This window comes from Gekko japonicus, unplaced genomic scaffold, assembly GCF_001447785.1.
Source record: "Gekko japonicus isolate JY-2015 unplaced genomic scaffold, Gekko_japonicus_V1.1 scaffold10, whole genome shotgun sequence".
Taxonomy (NCBI): Eukaryota; Metazoa; Chordata; class Lepidosauria; order Squamata; family Gekkonidae; genus Gekko; species Gekko japonicus.
In genome coordinates this window covers 2,438,882-2,461,260 of record NW_015167526.1, presented here as the reverse complement: position 1 = coordinate 2,461,260, position 22,379 = coordinate 2,438,882, and the positions used below count along the sequence as shown (strand labels likewise).

The 22,379-nt window shown below is 45.9% G+C and overlaps 1 protein-coding gene across 1 annotated transcript in view; it reads right to left on the bottom strand.

The window, feature by feature from the left end:
• NAA25 (N(alpha)-acetyltransferase 25, NatB auxiliary subunit) overlaps positions 1 to 22,379 on the bottom strand; it is a 61,772-nt gene that overhangs the window by 17,292 nt on the left and 22,101 nt on the right. The window contains exons 9-17 of the mRNA XM_015413215.1: positions 18,239 to 18,328; positions 16,357 to 16,526; positions 15,511 to 15,623; positions 8,921 to 9,128; positions 7,803 to 7,892; positions 6,289 to 6,469; positions 4,961 to 5,060; positions 3,412 to 3,563; positions 1,968 to 2,093 (exon numbers count right to left, since the gene is read on the bottom strand). Of these exons, the coding sequence (XP_015268701.1) occupies positions 1,968 to 2,093; positions 3,412 to 3,563; positions 4,961 to 5,060; positions 6,289 to 6,469; positions 7,803 to 7,892; positions 8,921 to 9,128; positions 15,511 to 15,623; positions 16,357 to 16,526; positions 18,239 to 18,328 (1,230 nt within the window). The remainder of the gene's footprint in view (positions 1 to 1,967; positions 2,094 to 3,411; positions 3,564 to 4,960; positions 5,061 to 6,288; positions 6,470 to 7,802; positions 7,893 to 8,920; positions 9,129 to 15,510; positions 15,624 to 16,356; positions 16,527 to 18,238; positions 18,329 to 22,379) is intronic.

The following is a 22,379-nucleotide window of genomic DNA, read 5'->3' as shown; positions in this document are numbered from 1 at the left end:
ACTGGTCATAAGCAATGCTCCCTCCAAGCTGTGGAGTCCTGTGAGCAAAAGTTCTACGTTGTGAGCTGCTGGCATTGAAGTTGTGAGCACGTGATTTGGCTACTGCATAAATTAGTTTGCTCTGGAGCCCCATCCTTCCTGAGCAAAGAGGGAGCTTAGAGGGAGCATCGGTTGACATTTTCATCAGACTTTCCACTGCAACCCCAAGCTCTCTTTCGTCCTCAGTCTTGGCCAGTTCGCATTCCATCAGCATATTAAGTTAGGATTTTAGGCTCCAGGGGGCATCACCTCACACTTACCTACACGAGACTTCTTTTGCCATATTATTATTGCCCACTCCACCTGTGTGTGGAGATAATCAACTTGAAGGGCTTAACATTCTGTCTGGCCTTTCACCACCTTGAACCACTTGGTATGATCTGCCAACTTGCCTACTACGCTGCTCATCCCCAATTTCAGATAATTCATGAACAAACTGAACAGCACCTGTGCCAGTACTGATCTTTGTGAGATCCCCCTGTGTACTCGCCTCCAGTGCAAGACCTGTCCATTCACTCCTACTGCCTACTTCCTTTGAGTCCGGTGGGTACCTTTAAGGCCAACAAAAATTAACTCTGGGTATAAGCTTTCATGTGCACACTTCACACGCACACAAAAGCTTATATCCAGAATAAAACTTTGTTGGTTTTAAAAGGTGCCCACTGGACTGAATCTTTGTTCTGCTGCTTCGGAGAAACACAGCTACCCACCTGAATCGATCACACACACACACACACACACACACACACACACACCCAGCACAAAGTTTGAGTCCAGTGGCACCGTTAGGACTAATGAAGTTTTATTCTGGGTATAAGCATTTGCGCACACACACGTCTTCATAGACAAAAGCTTAAGCCCAGAATTAAAACTTTGTTGGTCTTAAAGGTGCCCCACTGGGACTCAAACTTTGTTCTGTTGCTTCAGACCAACACAGCTGCCCCACCTGAATCTGCCTACTTCCTGCTTAACCAATATTTAATCTACAAGAGGACCTAGAACAAAGCTAGAGTCCAATGGCACCTTTAAGACCAACAAAGTTTTATTCAAGGTGTGAGCTTTCGTATGCGTGCACACTTCATTAGAGGCGCTGCGGTGGCTCAAGTGGTTAAGACGCTGAACTGCAGGCTGTAGAAGGTCGGTCGTTCAGCAGTTCGATACCCGAGCGTGCCGCATGACGGGGTGAGCTCCTGTCTCTAGTTCCAGCTCCTGCCAACCTAGCCGTTCGAAAGCAAGAAATTGCAAGTAGATAAATAGGTACCACTTCAGTGGGAAGGTAACAGTGTTCCGTGCGCCTTGGTGTTTAGTCATGCCGGCCACATGACCACGGAAATGTCTTCGGACAGCGCTGGCTCTTCGGCTTTGAAATGGAGAAGAGCACTACAACCCTAGAGTCGGATTCGACTGGCTTTCGAGCAAGGGAACCTTTACCTTAGACTTCATTAGACGATGAAATGGAATTACATATAATAATTGTATATATAGGAGTGATTTGTTAAATTAAATTAGCATGCAAAATAGTGAGGACACATTTTTAACGGATCAAAAGAATGACAAGTTAGTTCCTGGTTATCATCTGTTTTGGTTCAACTGGGGGGGGGGGGAAGCAACATAGGTAATAAATATGCTACAACTGGAGATTGGTGTGCCCTAATTTGTGAGAATCCTATCCTTAGACTCCATCCATCTCCTTTCGAGCATGGAGGTGAATTTTACAGCACCTTGGCTGTGTAGAGTGTTTTCTTTGATCTACAAGAGGACCTGTCCTCTTACCCCATGGTACCTCCTGGCCTTTGGAAAAGGACTCAGAAAAACATCTTGTATTTGACAGAGTGGGTTCTTGCCCATGAAAACCCATGCGACAACAAATATAAGGTGGCCCAAGATTCCTTTTTTTCTTATAACATCAGTGGGCCCTCTGTGTTTACCTGTCTTTTGGGTCCCAGTTGAATAGGACAGTTAGGTCTCTGTTATCGCGCAAGTCATTCCAGGGAATGTCGTCCTCTTCCGGACTCAGACTCATCGACCTTATACTTTCTTCCAAACTCATTGTTCTAGTCCATGGGAAGAAAAACAAGAACTACTGAATTGGGAGTTTTAGAAAGACCTTAAGACGGAATCCCTTTCACGTCACAGAAACGATTCATCACAGGGCGAAAGGCAGAACTCCCCTCCCGCCTTTGAAGCAGAGTTTAGAAAAAATACACTGGAAGAGATAAGAAGCCTGCTTCAGTGGTTTAGGATGGAAGACAGCATGAAATGCTGATCAGAACCCTTGACAATACAGTGAAGCATCTTTGAGCTGACCATGGCTACAGCTAGTGGCGCAACCTACGTAGACTTAACCCAAATTTTGCCTAGGAAGATGACATTCTGCCACCTGAATATAATATGAAAACAAGCAAATTTGCGTGTCTGAACTTAAGTTATAATTTTCATGGAAGCCAAAGAGAAGAACAGAGAGCAATATAGAGCACTCACAAAACTAGCAGGCATCCTGGTGAACCCCCCTGCACTTTTCTTGGGACTGCACCACGTACATATTTTCAAATTTATCTTTGCAGTAAGAAAGTTTAAGAACTTTCTTTCCTCCCTTACATGAAAGTCGTGATTTACAGGATGTTGTGTTCTGGTCCTGGTGCCAACTGTATGGCAAACTGTGGAAGACAGAAGACTGTCTGCTCAGCCTGGAGCAAGGGTCCCTAGCCCTTTTCCGGCCAGTGTGCACCTTTGGAATTCTGACATAGTGTGGTGGGGACAGCCACAAAATGGCTGCTGCAAGAGGCGTGGCCAGCCGCAGAATAGCTTACCTTCAGTCACACAGTGAAGATCCTTCTGCTATACGGTGGGAGCTACTTCCCAAAAGAAGGTTTTTAAAAATCTGCATAGCCAATCAGATCTCTAATGGTCAATCAGAAATCTTGGTGGGCAAAAGCCCCACCTGGTTCCAACTACTTTCTAAAAACACTTGGTGGGAAGGTAACAGTGTTCCATGCACCTTGGCGTTTAGTCATGCCGGCCACATGACCACGGAAACATCTTCAGACAGCGCTGGCTCTTCGGCTTGGAAACGGAGATGAGCACTGCAACCCTACAGTCGGATTCGACTGGCTTTCGAGCAAGGGAAACCTTTACCTTTACCTTAGGTACCAGGAAAGGTCTCGGCAGCACTGTGGTTTTCATGGGCACCATGCTGCGGACCCCTGGCCTAGAGAACTTAGCAGTGTTGCTGGGAACTGTCTCTCAGCACTGCAGGTATCTGCTAGCAGCTGCCACCCTCCTTTCAACACATTCCCCTCCCTGCTGCAACACCCTCTAGCCCACTCGGACTCCCAGGAAAACCTAGTGTGAGACAGACGCTTCCATACTCACATGTTTGCTTCAAGTAAGAGGTCCAACAACATCCGCTCTATGCGGACTTGTGCAAAGTGAAGCGAGGAGTTTAGCCTGTTCCTGAAAGCGATGAATTCTGGTATTTTCTCAAATGCACCATATTTGTAAGCTTGAATAATGTATTCTGAGGTCTGGGAAGGAACACACAGTGATCTCTGAATCATATGCAACAGAAGTGGTAGGGTTTCTAGCACATATACCAGAACATCTAGTAGTGCTGTGAACTCTTTAAATCGTTTCATAATTATTTTTTTTAGTTTAGGATTAAGAGTTTAATTTAATCAGATCTAATCAGGCGGGGGTACAGGGAGATTTCCCTATTTCCCCACCCATAAAATTGCTTAGTCTTACTAGTGGGAGGGAGGGATAGGAGGAGGAGATTGGATTCATACCCCACCCTTCACTCGGAGTCTGAGTGGCTTACAAACTCCTTTCTCTTCCCCTCCCCACAACAGACACCCTGTGAGGTAGGTGGGGCTGAGAGAGCTCTCTCTCTCTCGAGGACTGCCCTTGAGAGAACAGCTCAGAGAGAACTTGTGACTGGCCCAAGGTCACACCAGCAGCTGCATGTGGAGGAGTGGGGAATCAAACCCGGTTCTCCCAGATTAGAGTCCGCACACTTAAGCACTACACCAAACTGGCTCTCTAGTAAGTAGGTTTGGGTAGGAGGGTTATCAATAGAGGTGCTGCATATTATCTAATTGGATTGTGTTTGTTTTTAGGCTACTGATTGTAACCAGCACTGTGGATACTGTGTTAACCTTCGATTGTATACGGAGGCCCAAGTTACACATGTTGCCTCTGTATGGAAACCTTTATGAAGACATGAATGCCGACTGCGAAATGTAAAGATGACCTCATGTTGTATGTGGTGACTGTCCATCTATGAAGAAGTCTTGGTGAAACGGTGGTATTTAGGCTAGCAAATCCCACTGATAGACTGTTGCTATCTACTCTGAAGATATTTGGACATAACTACTTGGAAGCAAGTGACTACCTGAAAGCAAGAAGCATAAAACATTTTGTATATCTTATCGACAGAAGCACTTTAAAGCTTGTCTATTACAACTGGAAATGGCAACAGTCTACCATCTTTAAAGAAGCACTTGATTGATGGCACAGCACTCTATTTCTTCTTTTCTCTAAAGAATATTGGATTAAAATGTATATGAGATTAACTGTGGTTTCCAGTACAGTGTGATTGGAATGTATATTATATGAGCCTTGCCTTATTAATGTGAATGTATATTTATACTTATGACTTGTTGAGCCTGCACTCTTTATTATTGTTGAGATATATATTCTTGTTAATACAACCATGATTTTCCCCCTGTACTATACAACAGAACACTGAATCACACAGACAAGATTGACAGCCACTTCTGTCAGTAGATACTCTGGCTCTTGTGTGGCAGCAGTTTGGGAATTATTGGCCTAACTGCAAGCTAGGCACCATATGTAAAAATCAGAGGCTCTGTCCTCGAGGTTTACAATTGACCTATGATGAAAAAGACCGACTGCCACTTACATCTTTCTGGTTGGAGTGAAAAAACCTGAGCGCAAAGTTGCAGGACTGCGATGCAGCAATGTAGTTACCGAGGGCCGCGGCATAGCGTGTCAGCAAGTAACTGCAATGCAAACAAAATTAAAAATCAGGACAATACAAGTTCCGTACCTAAACACACTGGCTGTAATGAGCTTTAGTAGCTCCCCTCCCAACTTCCCCTAACCCCTTTAAAGATCAGAAAGTACATTAGAAGTGTTTAACACAAGAAACAAAATGCAAGGGGGAAAGGGGGTGGGTCTGAATAGGAATTGGCCCAGCATAGCTCCATAAACCTTCCCAGAGCCACTGGGCCGACTATCCCTCTCCCAAACGGGCTCTCTCTCTAAAAAAAAATCAGTTTCGTATTCAGGTGTGTAAGGCATAAGCGGCCCTGACCAGGATTGCCCAGGCGAGCCCAATTTCATTAGATCCTGGGAGATAAGCAGGGTCAGCCCTGGATAGTATTTGGATGGGAGACCACCAAGGAAGTCCAGGGTCGCTACGCAGAAGCAGGCAGTGGCAAAACCACCTCTGAATGGGCGGCGCCATGAGCTGGCTGTGATCTGACGGCACTTCCCACCACCAAAGCATCAGTGAATGGCCCCGTGGCTTAGAATTAGCCAAACCCCACAGGTAAAGTACTCGGATTCGGAATGCACCCACCAGCCCTAAAACCCACACCTGACTTGACAGTGGTGTTTCACATGATATGCGACATTCAGAGAGAAAAAGAAGAAGAGAAGAGACTGGATTTATACCCCACTCTTCACTCGGAGTCTCAGAGCGGCTTGCAAACCCCTTTCCCTTCCCCTCCCCACAACAGACACCCTGTGAGGTCGGTGGGGCTGAGAGAGCTCTTGACAGAAACTGCTCTTTTCCAAGGACAGCTCTTATCAGAACTAGGGCTTGCCCAAGGTCATCCAGCCAGGTGCAAGTGGAGGAGTGGGGAATCAAACCTAGTTCTCCCAGATTAGAGTCCACGCACTTAACCACCGCACCAAACTGGCTCATTCATAGGCAGACCCTCCCACTCCATGCCGTATCCAGCCACACAGAAAAAAGTGTGCACTTTTTAAAAGTGATTTTAAATTCGTAACATGCTAATCTAAGCAGCTAGCCTCAAAAGCAGGGTATGGTACTTATTCTTGAAGGTACCTTGAAGGGTTTGGTACATATTCATACATCTCAGGAGGGTCAACAAAAGCCTTAAGAGTTAAAACAAAATGATGCAACAAGGAATGCAAGGTTTGAAAGAAGCCCTGGGGCTTAGGGACGAAGCCAATGGATCGTTCTACGTACACACTACCCACCCGATGGTGTCGTGCTGTATGTGCTTTGCGTCGAGGCTGGAGTAGAGCTCCACAACTGGTTCAAACGCCCCGAGCATGCAGTAGATTCGGATGAGCAGCAGTTTGAACTGAGCGTTTGAGGGACTGTGAGTCAGCCCTTCTTCTAGCAAAGTCAAGCACTGCCAGGCAGCCGGCTCTTCACCTGGTAAAGAACACTACACTCAAGCCTTCCGTAAGAACAGGGCACCCACTCCAAAAGAGGATTGGACAAGGCAACCGCAACAGGGCTGGAAAGGCCTCCCCCTCCCCCAAAGCACCCGAGGGCCTCAGGTTGCCTTCCTGCAGGATATGTGAACCGGGGAGATCATAATGAAAAGGCAAACGATACCCCTTGGGGAGGGACTATGGCTCATTTCCAGAACGTGGACTCTGTATAACAAATGTCCCATGTCCAGTCTCTGCAGTTAAAAGATCTCAAGTAATGAGTGTTGGGAAAGGTCCCTCTCTGCTCAAAGAATGCAAAAGCAGCCATGCTGGAACAGACCAATGGTCCATACAGTCCAGCATCCTGTTTCATACCCTGGCCTGCCAGGTACCCTGGGAAGGCCTACAAGCAGGGTAACCGAGGCCAAAGCCTCCCCCCATTGCTGGCCCCACCCCACACTGGTTATCACTTCTAAACATGGAGCGTCCATTCAGTCACTGAATTTAACAGCCACGGATGGACCTGTGCTCCATACATTTGTTGAATTCTCTAAACTAACAGCCATTAGCACATTCCGTGGCAGGGAATTTTCAAAAGCTGGAATACTCTTGTCAGTCCTGAATTTTGCTGTACATCCAATGCTCCCTCTACGCTGTGGAGTCCTGTGAGCAAAAATTCTGCTTTGCGAGCTGCTGGCATTAAAGCTGTGAGCAAGCGATTTGCCTACTGCATAAATTAGTTTGCTCTGGAGTCGTCCTTCCTGAGCGAAGGCAAAAATGTGTGCGCCGGAGGCTAAAAAACTGTGAGCTGGCTCACACTGACTCAGCTTAGAGGGAACACTGCTGCACATCAACTTCCGTGACGGCTGTGAGTTCTAGTATTATGGGACAGGAAGACAATGTTTTCCTGTCCATTATTTTCAGTCCCACCACGCCCCCCCCCCCCCCCCGCTCAGCCATCTAGCTAAAAAGGAGACCGTACCGAGCTAGATGGACCAAGGACTGTCCTCTGCATATGGCAGCTCCACAAAGCAGTGACTTTCTACGGCAGCCTTGGCTGTAATGCCACCCATCCCTTCCACACCATCTCCTTGGTCAAACATCACTGAAGCAGTGTGGAAGGCAACCAGAGACTCGAGTGATGCACACGTGGCCCCTCCGTGGTCCTCCCACGGAGTCCTCCCAAATTTTGCACAGAGAGAATTTCAATGCAAGCACACAAAAATGCTCCATTGGGTAGATGGACTGTAACCTAAGTAAAGTGCTTTTTCACCCTGGGCTATGACCCCTGTTTGAACACATGCAGTGAGTGGGAGTTTGCACAGACGTACCTGCCTCTAGCCAGATGTCCAGGAGCAAATGAACAGCAAGTAGACAGTAGTAGTCTGAAAACTGCAATTCTGTTTTCAAACAGGATTTTCCTATCAGGTGAAAAACGCAAACACAATGAACAAGGCAAAGGTCACATTACGTTGTGAAAACTACCTATTTTCATCCCACTAAAAATTAATTTTAACCACTCCTTTAGTTGGACGGGGGAAACATTTCTAGGAGACGTTGCCAAGGCCAAATTCTTTGTCTATTCACAAGCATATCTTTAAAACTCAAACATATGGAGCTGGCTTAAATGTAGTAGCCAAGACAATCAGCTACCATCTGGAAGGTCCCTGGTTCAAATTTTGCCTCTGCTGGAGTCTGCTGACTGGCTTTAGGCAAGCCAATCTCTTGCACACTCAGCTCCTCTGCATGTAATCCAGGGATGACAACAACAACCTACCTTACAGGGCTGTTGTAAAGATAAAGGAAGTTATGCATGTGAAGCATTTGACATTAAATGTTCTGTGCAGGTCTATTACAATTGACATGTTTTATTCAAGATAGATTCAGGTGGGGAGCCGTGTTGGTCTGAAGCAAGTGTTGGCCTTAAAGGTGCCACTGGACTCAAACTTTGTTCTATCTTTTATTCAACTTATTTGTACTCTTTATTTGTGTTCTTTGGAGTCTGCTTTCCCAGTGGTTCTCCTGCATGCAATTCACACATATAACCCTCGCATTGCGGTTACTACAACCAAATACGCAAAAGATTAAATGAAACTAATCTGGAGCAAAATAACATAGCCAGGCAAAATCCCCAAATGCAGAAGCACGAGCATTTAGCATTACAAGCATCAGCTGGCATGATGAAGATGTCACATGTTGCCCGATCCCTTGTATATGTACTCAGGGTAAGCCCACTTAATTCCGTGGGAGTTCCTCCGAGTTCAACATGCACAGGGCTGCACCCTAAAGGTCTTACTGACTAGTATCAACAACAGCCTCAGGTCTGGTTCTCACAGTCATTATGCTAGACTTGCTAATACTGTGCCTGAAATAGCAGTGAAGAACAGCGATAACGATTCAAGAACGCTGGCATAATCTACAATCGAGAGCAGATTCAAGCACTTCTCACCAAACTCCAGCCCGTGCCGATACCGCAGCATCAGATCCCGGACGGCCCCCAGTTTTTGGGCTCTGTCCATGGCATGGTAGAGGCCAAGTAACCTCGTCAACTGCACCACACACAAATGTTGTTGCAAAGCCTTGATGTTAGCGGGCAGCGCGAGTTTGCCTTCCGATGGTGCCGACAGAGGGATGACGCCTAACAACTGGTTGATAAACTGTGTGGAGGGGGGGGGGGGAGAAAAAGAATGGAAATCTGAACTTCGCAATGCCATGGCAGAGTTCTTTTCTATAACCTCGGAAGAGAGAAGCAGGACTTACCTATTCCTCTTCTATACAATGCCGTGAATGGGCATGATGTTTCAGAGTATATGACAGATCAAATCCTTGCCCAGAGAAGCTTACAGTCTAGAGACGGGCCCCCTAACGTTTTTGGTCCTGCAGGCAGCGTTCCCTCTGAGCCGAGTTAGTGTGAGCTAGCTCACAGATTTTTGTCTTAGCTCAGGAAGGTATTTATCAGGTGGGCTTGCAAACATACAAGGGTCTTTTGGCAAAAGATACATCAAAGTATCCATGAGATAACAGGCTATTTGATTCCTTTCACCCTAGAGGTTATGCTTTTAAATTTATGGCACAATTCCCCGGTCCCATTAGTCAGACGTAACCTCATCGCTATGCTATGTGCAGCGGCGAAATAGCCCATAGCTGTGGCTTGGAAGAACTCTAAAATTCCATTGATATCTAATTGGTACTTACGTGTCTGGGATATGTACATAATGGAAAAGATATCAGATAGATTGTCCACTGATATTAACAATGAAAATAACTCTGAAATATCTACCTTTATCCAAACAGTTTCCAGTAATTGAATTTATTTCTTCCAGTGAATCATTCTTAAATAGATCATATCCGATTGACTTGTTGGTATTGTAATATATAATTCTCCCTTGTCAACTCTAGTTCCTGTCTTGGTTTTTTATAATTACCTTATTTCGTAATTTGGGTGTATAATATAGCTATTTATCTACTTACTTATTCTACTTAACTACAGTTTATAGTATAATTGAGGTAACTAACCCACCATAAGAAAATATAGTATCTCTGTGTTGACTTATTACCTGTTTTTACAATTTTGATTACTTCAGAAGTTTAAATTACCTTATTTATTGAATGTTTTATGTATATCTTGCATTCTATGTATTCTCTGCATCTTTGAGTATCTTTGTAAACTTATTCTTTTAAATTAAAGTAAATTATATATATATATTTTTTGCTCACAGGACTCCACAGATTAGAGTGAGCGTTGCCTGTGGGGTACCTTTGGACTTCTGTCACTACATGGGGGGCACACCCACAAAATGGCCACTGCAGGAGGCGGAGCCAGCTACAATATGGCTGCCACCGCTTACTTTCAGTCACACAGTGAAGATCCTTGTGCTGTGGGGGCACCTGCTGCCAAAGCAACGTTTTTAAAAATCTGCACTGCCAATCAAATTTCCCATGGCTGATCAGAAGCCGTGCTGGGCAAAAGCCACATCTGGCCACGCCCACTTTCTAAATACACGTGGCAGGTGCCAGGAAACGTGTGAGAGGGGGCCGCGATGCTCACAGGCTCCACGCTGGGTCCCCTGATCTAGAGTGTGACGTAAGGGGAGCGGAGGGAGGCATTAATTCTAGCTGCATTTTCTTAGGCTTAGTTTCCACAGGGACCTGCTAAACATGAGGAAGAACTTCCTGACAGTTAAGAGTGGTTCCTCAGTGGAACAGGCTTTCTCGGGAGGTGGGGGGGGGGCCCTCTCCTTCTTTGGAGGTTTTCAAACAGAGGCTGGATGGCCGTCTGACAGCCATGCGGATCCTGTGAACTGAGGCAGATCATGAGAAAGGAGGGCAGGGAGGGTTGCACCAGTGCTTAGTTCTCGTGGCCCTTTCTTACACACCCAGAGGAATGCTGATTTGTCACTTTGAGGTCAGGAAGCTGTTTCTCTCCAGGCCAGTTTGGCCAGGGATCCTGGAGGTTTTTTCCTCGTCTCCTGGGCGTGGAGCAGCAGTTACTGTGCATGTGGAGGGGGAAGTATTTGTGAGTTTCCTGCACTGTGCAGCGGGTTGGACCAGATGACCCTGGAGGTCCCTTCCAACTCTATGATTCTCTGATTCTACTACTACAGGAATGTGCTGTAGGCTTCATGGAAAAAAGGTGGGAATCTGAAGGAAGAGGGCAGAGTCACAGTATGGAGCAGGAGATTGCTAGATAGCCAATAGCGATGGAGCTGGAGCAGCAAAAGTCACAGGCCAGGATCTAGCAGAATGTGGAAACAAGAGTATAGATAAAGGGGCAAGGCTGCGGAGTGTTTTGAAGGCTAAGATGAGGAGCTGCAGAACAACATGAATGGAGACATCCACCAACACATAGTGAACCAAGGCAGGAGACAAGAAGAAAAATGCACGTCTCGCCTCAACCAGGGCCAGGGCTTTTTCGGTCCTGGCCCCAGCCTGGTGGAACATGCTCCCGATTTGAGATCTGGGCCCTGCGAGACCTGTTACCATTTTGCAGGGCCTGTACAATGGAGTTGTTTCACCAGGCCTTTGGTTGAGGCAGTGGGCATCCACTGGGTGGCCTCCCTATTGCTGTTGCATAAGATCATTGTGGCTTGGTGTTGGCCCATTTATCTCCTGGCTGTAGAAACTGGAACGGAATGCATTGGTTTTACACCCCGTCCTTCACTCGGGAGTCTCAGAGGGGCTTACAACCTCCTTTCCCTTCCTTTCCCCACAACAGACACCCTGTGAGGTAGATGGGGCTGGGAGAGCTCTGAGAGAACTGCTCATGAGAGAACAGCTCTGAGAGAACTTGTGACTACCCCAAGGTCACGCCAGCAGCTGCATGCGGAGGAGGAATGGGGAATCAAAACCGGTTCTCCCAGATTAGAGTCCGCGCCTCTTAACCACTACACCAAACAAGATGTGCAAATGTCTCTACAACAGGGATGAGTTCTGCAGAGACAGAACTTTTTTCAAGTCTGCCACAATCAATGGACTGTAGGTCACAGAAGGAGCAACAAGCAGGATACAGGAAAGTTGGGCTGTGCACAGAGCCGGAGGAAATACGACGATGGTCAGGCAGAAGTTATTCCACAGCAGAGAGGTGAGAAACAGAGGTGAAAAGACAACCTTAACAGGGTGCCCGAGGCAGGGTGTGTAGGGACTCAACCAGGGAAGCTGAAGTAAAACCACAATTAGCTATTTCACAACTTGGAGTGGAAGGCTTAAAAATGAATAAGCAGGTTGCACCTGTACACATCATTAGGTATCAGCATTAAAAGAAACATCTAAACTGTAATACTGGAATCTATTACACACTCAGTTTACTTACTTCTCAGGCACCAAGGAAGAAAGTTTGGCCCTTGATGGAAGAGGGGATAAGTGTGGCATAGGGAGAATCCTCATTAATGCTGATAGCTAACCGTGAATAAAGGCGAAACCTGCATATTCATTCATTAAAAAAACATTATCGCGAAACTTACAAGGTGCTAAATATAGAACCTATAGGATCCTGGGAACAAATCATTGCAATAAAGGAAAACACAGCAGCTTGAATTGCAAGAGTTTCTGTTTGTTTGTTCCAGGGTTTTTCCTGAATGAGGACCACAACCTAAAAGGCAACAAGGAGCTATGAACAGATGGAGTAGGGAACCATTAGCCACGGGAGAGGGAGACTCAGGGTTCAATCCCAACTCTGTCATGGAAACCTGCAGGGCAAACTTGGGCCAGTCATAAGCCCTCAATCTATCCAACTTCACAGGGTTGTTGTGAAGCCAAAATGGAGGAGAGGGATTTATTTGTTATCTTTTTACTTTCCTTTCATTTATTAGCGTCACTGACCAGAGGTCTTAAGCCAAGCGTACAAACAGCTACTATAAAACACATTACAGATAATTACAAGATAATTTAGACCAAACATTTTTACAGTAAAAACTAATAAGCATACTCATAAACAATACTAAGAGACATTTTATAAACTTCCATAAATTCTACAAAATCTCATGATATTATGTAAATTGGTTTTAAAATTTTAAAATTTAGATACATAAAACTCCCTACAGCATTTCAAAGCCACTTTAAAAATAGCACTACTGATAGATATTTTGCTACCCGGCAAGTTGTTTCAGGGTCCTCTGATCCACAATCGCACAATCTATTTGAATACTGTTTTTTGTTTTTGTAGAAAAACAGCCACTTAGCTCTGCAGTTGGAAAAACATTCAACCCAGCAAGCGTGAAGACATATCTAAATCTAGGGGATGTAAGGAAGCTCATATATGAGGGAATTTTCTTAAGTGGCACACTCCCTAATGCGAAGTTGGAGCATACTCACCTAGCAGTAACTGAATGTTTGTCACCCTCAATCTAATCTAGTGCTTCTTGAAAGTTTATATTTATATTGTTATGTACCACCTTCTGCCCTCATCAGGGACACCAAGGTAGTAACAGAATAAAAATACACTTTATTAAAATGTGTTAGAACCCATTAAAAAAAAGTCAAAAAGGCACTAACACCAAACAAATATTAAAACCGAGCTAAATTACGCACACACAAAAATTAAATAACTATTAAAACATAGGGCAGGAAACAGGGATCACTGAGGGAACATCATCTGAAACACACACACACGCACGCACACACCCATCTGCTGGTGGATGGCGACAACAGAAGGGGACAGGCACATCTCTCTGGGGAGAGAGCTGGCCCGTAGCTACGGTGGGGCTACTGAGGGCTCTGCCCCCTTTCTTAAAGAGTCCCTGCTTCTTAAAGCCCTCCCCACTTCTTCCCAAAAGCATATAAAGGGTTCCTTTAAATGCTGTTGTGAAGAAGCCGGGGGGGGGGGGCGCCCCTCTCCCTCCCCTCCTGCAAGATTTAAAGGGCCCTCCAGCTGATCCACAGGCCACGTGTTCCCTGCTGATCAGCTGAAGGGATGTTTAAATATTGCAGCAGGGGAGGGAGAGGGATGCGCGCCACCCCCCCTTCATTGTGGCAAATAACAGCAGCCCCACCAGAAAAAAATTTGCCCCACAAGCCACAAAACCCTGGCTACAGGCCTGTGAAAGAGTTCCAGATTTTTGGTGCCACGACTGAGAAGGCTCTCTCCCAGACTGCCACCTGGTTAATCTCAGAAAGCGTGGGCACCCGAAACAGTCTCCAAAGATGAGGTAGGTTCATTGAGAGCCAGTTTGATGTAGTGGTTAAGTGCGCGGACTCTAATCTGGGAGAACCTGGTTTGATTCCCTACTCCTCCACTCGCAGCTGCTGGATGACCTTGGGCAAGCCATAGTTCTGGCACAGCTGTTCTTGAAAAAGAGCAGTTTCTGTCAGAGCTCTCTCAGCCCCACCTACCTCACAGGGTGTCTGTTGTGGGGAGGGGAGGGGAAAGGAGTTTGAAAGCCGCTCTGAGACTCAGAGTGAAGGGCAGGGTATAAAACCAATCTCTTCTTCTTCCTTATAAACTGTTTTGGGTCTCCACTGAGGGAAAAGGTGGGGTATAAATGAAGTAGATAAAAAAGGAACAGTCTACAAAACTAGACACCTCAATCTCATCTGATAGTGCAAATTTCCACGCTTCTGCCAACCACCATGAGGTCTCGAAGAACACATTTTAAAAAGTTGAAAATCGCAAAATATTTGATTTCACAGCAGATTTCACCCCAGTCCAATAGTTTCATTCACGATGGCATCTGAGTAGCTCTTCTACCTACTAGCAGTTTTAAACTATTAATTTTTAATTATTTTATTATTTACACTGTAAGTCACCTTGAATTCCTATAAGGTGGAATGGCAGCTAAAAATACTTTAAATAAAGAGACGAAAACAACTATCGTTCCAATGTAGCTTATAAACCATTTTAAAATAGTATCTGTTAGAGTATGCTCAAATGCACAGTGACCTTTGGTGAGAGCTGAGAGACAGCCAGCAAAGAGAGGGCAATATTCAGACAAAGAATTACAGTTATCAACAACGCTCATACCCTAGTCCTCAGCAATTTTGTTTACAGATCCTGACTGGACAGGGTTTTCACATATAACCCCTGAGCCACAGTATTTCCCCAAAGGGGCTTAAGTGAACAATGGAGCGGAGCAGGATTCCCAGCTGCTGAAATCATCCTGAAAAGCTGCTCTTAATAGCATAAACCCCCCCTCCTTTCAGAGAACATCCAAAATGGAACAAGCCTCCAGTGAAGGCTGATGGTGCGCCACTTTCCTCATCAGCATTGAGACACGGCAAGCAAAACCACAGGACTGCACTCGTGGCTCAATAAAGATGAAAACAGAAAAATGGGAGCAAACACAGAGGTAAAATGGCATTGTTTGTTAGACTAATTTGGTGGATGCAAGAATGTGCTGGATTTCAAGTTCCACAGGATTCTTAATTAGAGCCCTGTGAACAGCAGAAGCTTGAATATACCCAAGTTCCTCCAACAAAGACATTTCTGTTTTTGTAATCCTTTGGGAGTTGCGATGAACAAGGTGACCACGGTCTAGTTAAAAAACACAACCCTTCCCCAACCTGACAGAATAGCCGTGTGAGCGAATCAAGTGCAACTGAACTTACCTTTGTATACTGGGTTGATGGGAGGAGGTCTACAAACACCTTGAGATCAGTAAAGCAGCAGGGTTTATCTCCAAATCGTTTGAAATACTCAAACATGAGCTCATCTGGACTGCCTAACAATGGAAACAGGACCAAGGACAGATGATGTGCAATTTGCAGTGGCAAATAACTCAATGACACAGCAATACCTTAGCCAATGTGACTGAACTGACAACAGACCTATATGTCAATCTCCTTATTTCAAAAAAGTTTTTTGTGTAACAAACATGCAATGCACACACGGAAAGAGCAAATAATTTTAGCATATATTAAATCTGCTCTTGGAAAAGTCCATCTTTCTGTCCAGTTAATTTCCACATTCCTTGACTGATATCTAACCTGTTTACCACCTCCCCCCCCCCCAAAAAAAACCCAAACAGCTGAAGTGGTATTTTAACAAGGACCTATTGCAAGAACCATTTCCATCTCTAAGATCATTTAAAAGATTTTATTTCACTTGCAGCCTAGGGCGGGTGTGTGTGTGTGTGTGTGTTAATTTTTAAGATCCAGCATTTCCTGATAAGTGCCACTTGGTCAACGGGAAATTAAAAGCTGGTATTACTGTACCAATTCACAAGGCTCTGCTGTATCAGCCAAAGCATCCAAATATTTATTACCCATGAGCCATTCTTAACACCAACGATTAAAATAGAAGACAAACACTCCTCTCCCCAAAGAACAGGTGAATTTCTGCAATTCTTGTACACAGTTTACATCAGCTGCTGCAATCCCAGGATGAGAGAGCTGCCTTCAGTGTTGCACGCTCTCCCACGGGGCTTAATGTGGCACCCTATTAGTAGCTCTTACCCAGCTTGTGTTCCTCACTGCACCCTCTGTGCCGCAAGCGTCTGATCAGCTCCAGCTGGGCAAGGTACGGTCCCCGGAGCGGCCGAGTGCTGTTGGCTTCTTTCGATATCCTCTGCTCTACGAAAGTCACGGCCTGTTCTACACTGTGATGCACTTCACCCTCCAGAGAGCTGCGTGCAAGAAGTAGCATTTCAATGGTACCTTTCCTTATCGTGCAATCGTGGTGAAGGGGCAAACAGCTATGTTTCTGTTCTGCAGCTCATCGCGGCTCGAAGCCCAAGAGCCTGCACAAACAGCAGCACTGCTCTACCCATTTGCCACAGAACGACAGGCTTTCTCTCCCCCGGCAATTCAAAGGGCAAGGACGCCTTGGAGGCCAGTGGAAAAACTGGGGGAAATTGACACCAGCTCTACCACGTGTTTGTGAATCCAGGGACAGAAGGCAACGCAGATGTGGTGATGCGCGCACACTCCCAAAAATGTTGATGGATTTGGGCCGCCTTCAATGTTCCCACAAGCATATGGAAGAGAGCTACAACCAATGCCGATCTCACCTCGGGGTGGGACAAGCAACTGCTGGTTCCGGGCCACAACACAGCCTCAGAGCAGCAGCTTTTAGTCTGGGTAACCATCACGGCAACTACCAAGCAAAGCCCCCCCATGCATTATTCTGCACTTTTCTGCTTTCACGTGCTTTAACTGCCCTTCTCCCCTGCGTGAACACCTTAGCCCGGGGATCCCCAACCTTTTGTGCCTCTGAACACATTTGGAACTTTAGGAGGGGGTGGCGAGTACCACCCCAAAACCCAGCTCCCACAGGAGGCGGAGCCCTCACACCTCCCAGGAAGAAGGAAAGTCTGAAGGGGAACGGAACCACAGATGACTAAGAAAAGGCCAGGTGCCTATCAGCCAGTCACAATCCTTGCCTTAAAATGGCCCCACCAACTTCCTGAAATGCTCAGCAGGTGCCAACGGAGGTACTGGTGAGTGCCATGGAATGCTCCCACTAAGCTGTGGGGTCTTGTGAGCAAAAATTCTACTTTGTGAGCCACTGGCATTAAAGTTGTGAGCGAGCTACTGCACCAATGAGTTTGCTCTGGAGCCCTCCTTCCTGAGCGGAGACAAAAATGTGGGTGCCGGAGGCTAAAAAAAGCTCACACTAACTCAGCTTAGAGGGAACATCGGCCATGGTGCCCACAGACGCCAGGTTGGGGACCCTGCCTCAGCCACTCGCTCCTGTGCCTGAACCAAGACAGCTCAACTGGCAAGATGGCCATAGTTAAAAATTTATTGCCCACTAGGGACCTGGGGTGAAAGGCAAGTCGGTGTCTGACACTATCAGGATCTGAATTACTAAGGACGATTACTAACCTCCTCCCCTCTTCACATCACGCACCCATCTTGCCAAGACAGTGCCAGATCCACATGTTTAAACACAAGGAAGAAGAAGAAGAGTTGGATTTATACCCTGCCCTTCACTCGGGAGTCTCATGGTGCCTTACAATCTCCTTCCCTTCCTCTCCCCACAGCATACACCCTGTGAGGTAGGTGTGGCTGAAAGTGCTCTGAAAGAGGACTGCTCTTGAGAGAACAGCTCTGAGAGAACTGTGACTGACTCCCAGTCACTCAGCCGGCTGCATGTGGAGGAGTGGGAAGACGAACACGGTTCTCTAGATTAGAATCCGCTGCTGTTAACCACTATACCAAACCTGTTATTTCCCCACTCTTCTGACAGATTATACTTATATCTTGCCTTCCCCTCATCCCCAGGAAGGGCCTAAGGTAGAGGATGCTCCCTCTGTGTGACAAGACTTGAATTCCCCCCAGGACAAACTTCATGGTTACAGAAACTCTTAAAACCCTAAAAAGGTAAGAAACTCACTGCTCGCCTTCAGCCGGAGGCGTCCAGGCTTCATCGATCAGTTGAAAGATGGAGTCAAAGTAAATTATATAGAACTGCCAGTCATCTGGGCTAAAACAGAAATAAGGCAAGGAACAGCTCAGTATATGAATTTTTTTCCCTCAGAGGGCCTGAATTTCCTTTTCTATTAAAGTATTTCTACCCTGCTTCTCCCCTTCACAAAAAACGATCACAAAAGCAATTAACTACGATGTAAAAAAATAATAATTACATATATGTCAAATTTATTTTTTAAAAGCAAGAACTAAACTCCCCCCCTCCCCGCCAGTCAACAGCAAACAGATATAATAAAACGGTGTCGCCTCCAAAGAGCCAGTAGCAAGTTCAACATAAACTAAAAGCCCACTTAAAACAACTATGTCCATTACCTTCTGGAAGGAAGCTCCATAATAATAAAGCAACAACAGAGAAGGCCCTGCTTAGTCTAACCACCCACTGTACCTCAGAAGACATGGGGGAGCACTGAATGGGGCTGAGGGGTGACATGATCGAGGTTTACAAGATTATGCATGGGATAGAGCAGGTTGAGAAAGAAGTCCTTTTCTCCCTTTCTCACAATACAAGAACTCATGGGCACTCAATGAAACTGCTGAGCAGTCAGGTTAGAACAGATAAAAGGATGTCCTTCTTCACCCAAAGAGTGATTAACACCTGGAATTCACTGCCACAGGAGGTGGCGGCGGCTACAAGCATGGACGACTTAAGGGAGTTATGGGATGGTTGTGAATGGTTGTGTGAGTGTATATGTGTATGGCTGTAGATCACTGAAATGATTGCACCTTTAATTTCGTTGTACTGTGTACAATGACAATAAAGTATATTATTATTATTATTCAGGAGGGAAGTGAATAAGCATATGGAGCAGAGGTCTGTCAGTGGCTCTTAGCCACAAGGCATAGATAGGAACTCTCGGTCTGGGGCAAGGGATGCTCTGTATTCTTGGTGCCTGGGGAGAGGGCAAGAGGGGGAGGGCTCCTGGTGTCCTGGCCCCACTGCTGGACCTCTTGATGGCACCTGGTATTTTTGGCCACTGTGTGACTCAGAGTGTTGGACTGGATGGGCCACTGGCCTGATCCATCATTGACTTCTCTTATGTTCTTTGCATGATACTGACAACTGAGTGGGTTTGTACTGGAGAAGGCCCCTCTTGAGGCACTCTGGTCCCAATCCCGTAGGGATTTAAAAGGTCAAAGGTAGCCCCTGGAGTTGGGTTTGAAGTCAAATTGGAAACCACTTCCATGGCTGGAAGTACAACCCTGAGCAGGTCTGCTCAAAATCCTACTCAGGTCTATTCAATTTATTTCTTTTATGTAAAGAATTTTTATGCCACCTCTTCAGGGAACCTGCCCGGGGTAGCTTACCAATTAAGATGTGACACAAACATTAAACGCTCTTAATTTAAGAATTAACCAGCGCCTAAAATCACAGACAATTAAGCAGCTTAAAATGAACAGCAGCTTCCAAGCTAAAACATACTATTAAACCAGTGGTAAAACATCAACCTCTTAATTAAAAGCTCAGATAAATAGAAATGTTTTGGCCTGATGCCTAAAAGAGAGTAATGCAGGAGCCAAGCAAGCCTCAAGGAGAAGAGCATTCCGTCGGTGAGGAGACACTGCTGAAAAAGCCCTGTCTCTGGCTGCCACCCAACTCACCTCTGAAATGGGGTTTACTCCAAGGAAAGCTTTCTTAGGAGAGCCTTGAAAGTATCCTGAAACTCACAGGGACTATGCTTGCAAGGGAGATAACCATCTTTCAAACCTTTAAACCAAAGTAAATTTACAGCAAGCTCCTCTAATAGATGTTTGGAAAAATAAATCTTGGCCTAAGAATGAGCACTGTCAGGTTTTATTTACTTACTTAAAATGCTTATATATTGCTTTACTAAGTATTGGAAACTGAAATTTCTTTCCCCACTTTCCCCACAGGTTCTGCAGATTTTAGTCCCCTTTTCAAAGCAGAGGAACATCGCCATGCAGAGCTGCCAACAGGACAGGAGAAAGCTGTCCTGTCCCTTTAACAGAGACAGGCCTGTAGCGGTGGGGATATTGGAGGCTCCGCCCTCTTCCTTAAAGGGCCAGCCCCTTCCTTAAAGCCTCACCCCCCTGCTTCTTCCCAGAAGCATTTAAAGGGATCCTTTAAATGCTTCTGAGAAGAAGGGGGGGGGGTGTTTGGCAGCACGCACCCCACTCCTTCCCTCCTGCAAGATTTAAAGGGCCCTTCAGGTGATCAGCAGGTAGCACATGCTCCCCACTGATCAGCTGAAGGACCCCATACATCTTGCAGGAGGGGAGGGAGAGGGGCACATGCCACCCCCCCTTCATTATGGCAAATAATGGCAGCCCCACCAAAAAAAAAATGCCCCACAAGCCACAAGATCTGGGCTACAGGCCTGAACAGAGGCTTAACGTGAAGGAATGGGCAGTTGAAGCCTTTGTTAAACAGACAGGACTATTTCCTCCCTGGGCTATAAGCACTCCTCTTCTCATGCTAGTGTGACCTATGCTTCATAGTGCTGTGTAGGAGTGTGATAGTCTCACAAGTCAATCCCAACAGCAAAGTCCTGAGTATAGAGCCTGGTATCTCAGTCCTGTTGATCGTCCCAGGGTCTCTGTAGTCAATGTATAAGAACACTGGAAAGACCGAGCAGGCAAGGGGATTAGCTGATGTTGCACTTTCTCCTCATATCACCTTCGATAAGGAGACTAGCACGATTCCCTTTCTCTTTTTTTTTGGAATGATAAAATTTGGGAGTGGGGAGGCTGGGGACATATATCACTAACACACCAAGTATGCTTGTCAGTGGGAATTAGGTCACTTGTTTAAATCTCAATCTATGAGGGCAGGATGGGGCAAATCCTTGGGAACTGATGAGCAGGAGAAACATCAGGATGCTTCTAAGATGAAGACACTATAAACTGAGTTTCTTCAAGGCTTCCATTGCTTCTTTTTCTTTTAAGCAAACAGTGCTCTCTCTCTCTTTTTTTTTTGCTGACCTTATAGGGAAGGCAGCTTCTTTTAGCTGTCCCCAAATGTCTGCAAAGTAAATCTCCAGCTGCTGTCTGATTGCCCTGTCCTAAAAAAGAATGATACCGGAAAATATATGAAGACTGCAGGTCACCGCTTGGTCTTTAAGGGAAAATAAATTCACCACCACTGTACTGGAATAAGTGCTTACAGGGCCGGCTCACTCACTAGGCGGACTAGGCGATCGCCTAGAGTGGGCCGGCCCTTAGGGGCACCAAACTGCACCCGGCCCCGTAGTCTGGGAGTTTCTTGATTATTTGTGTTTTTCATTCTTCCTAAAATGCATTTATTTTTGAAAATTGGTGGGTGCGCCGGTGGTGGGAGGGTGCCAGAAGGGATCCCCGCCTAGGGTGCAAAATAAGCTGGGGCCGGCCCTGAGTGCTTATCATAGCCAAACTGTCACAAAACAGGGATCAAGATTTCTGACTTCCCCAAAACCCTATCAGGCTGGATGCTTGGTCAAAAACCAAAAAAAGGAAAGGGGGGGGGGGGGCTGACAGAAGACAAGATGTTTCAAGGCATAAAGGAAATGCATAAAGTCTGCAGCCTGTAACCTTCTTGAAACCAAGCCTAGAACGCGCTGCATGTTACATTAGACACAAAATGTCCTTGCCGCTATTTCAAAAAGGCTAAAAACAGCAGACTTGGGAGACTGGCCATCATGCCCTGAGACCTCTTTATCTCCTCCTCCCCATTCTTAAAACAACAACAACAACAACTGAGCTTCTATCTGATGAATTCTTGGAAGCTTGTTTGCGACTTCGTGACAATTTGGTGGGTCCTAATAAAAATAGTACTATGTGAACAACCCAGCAAGATGGGGCAAGGTAGAGCCAAGCATCCCTGTTCAATATAATCCTTTCCTCTTCAATGCTCCTTTATAACAGACAGATTTGGGCCTTAAGGAAAGAAAAAGGAGAAAAGTTTCTTCTGGGAGTGGCACACAGCTTGCTTATTCGGGCTTGGGAACAGGAGGCTTTGACTATGCGCATGCAAGAGGGGAAGCCGCAGTGTTGAGGAAGGAGCTGCAACCTTTACCCTCAGCTCTACGTTAGGGACAAGCAGCCAAAAATGC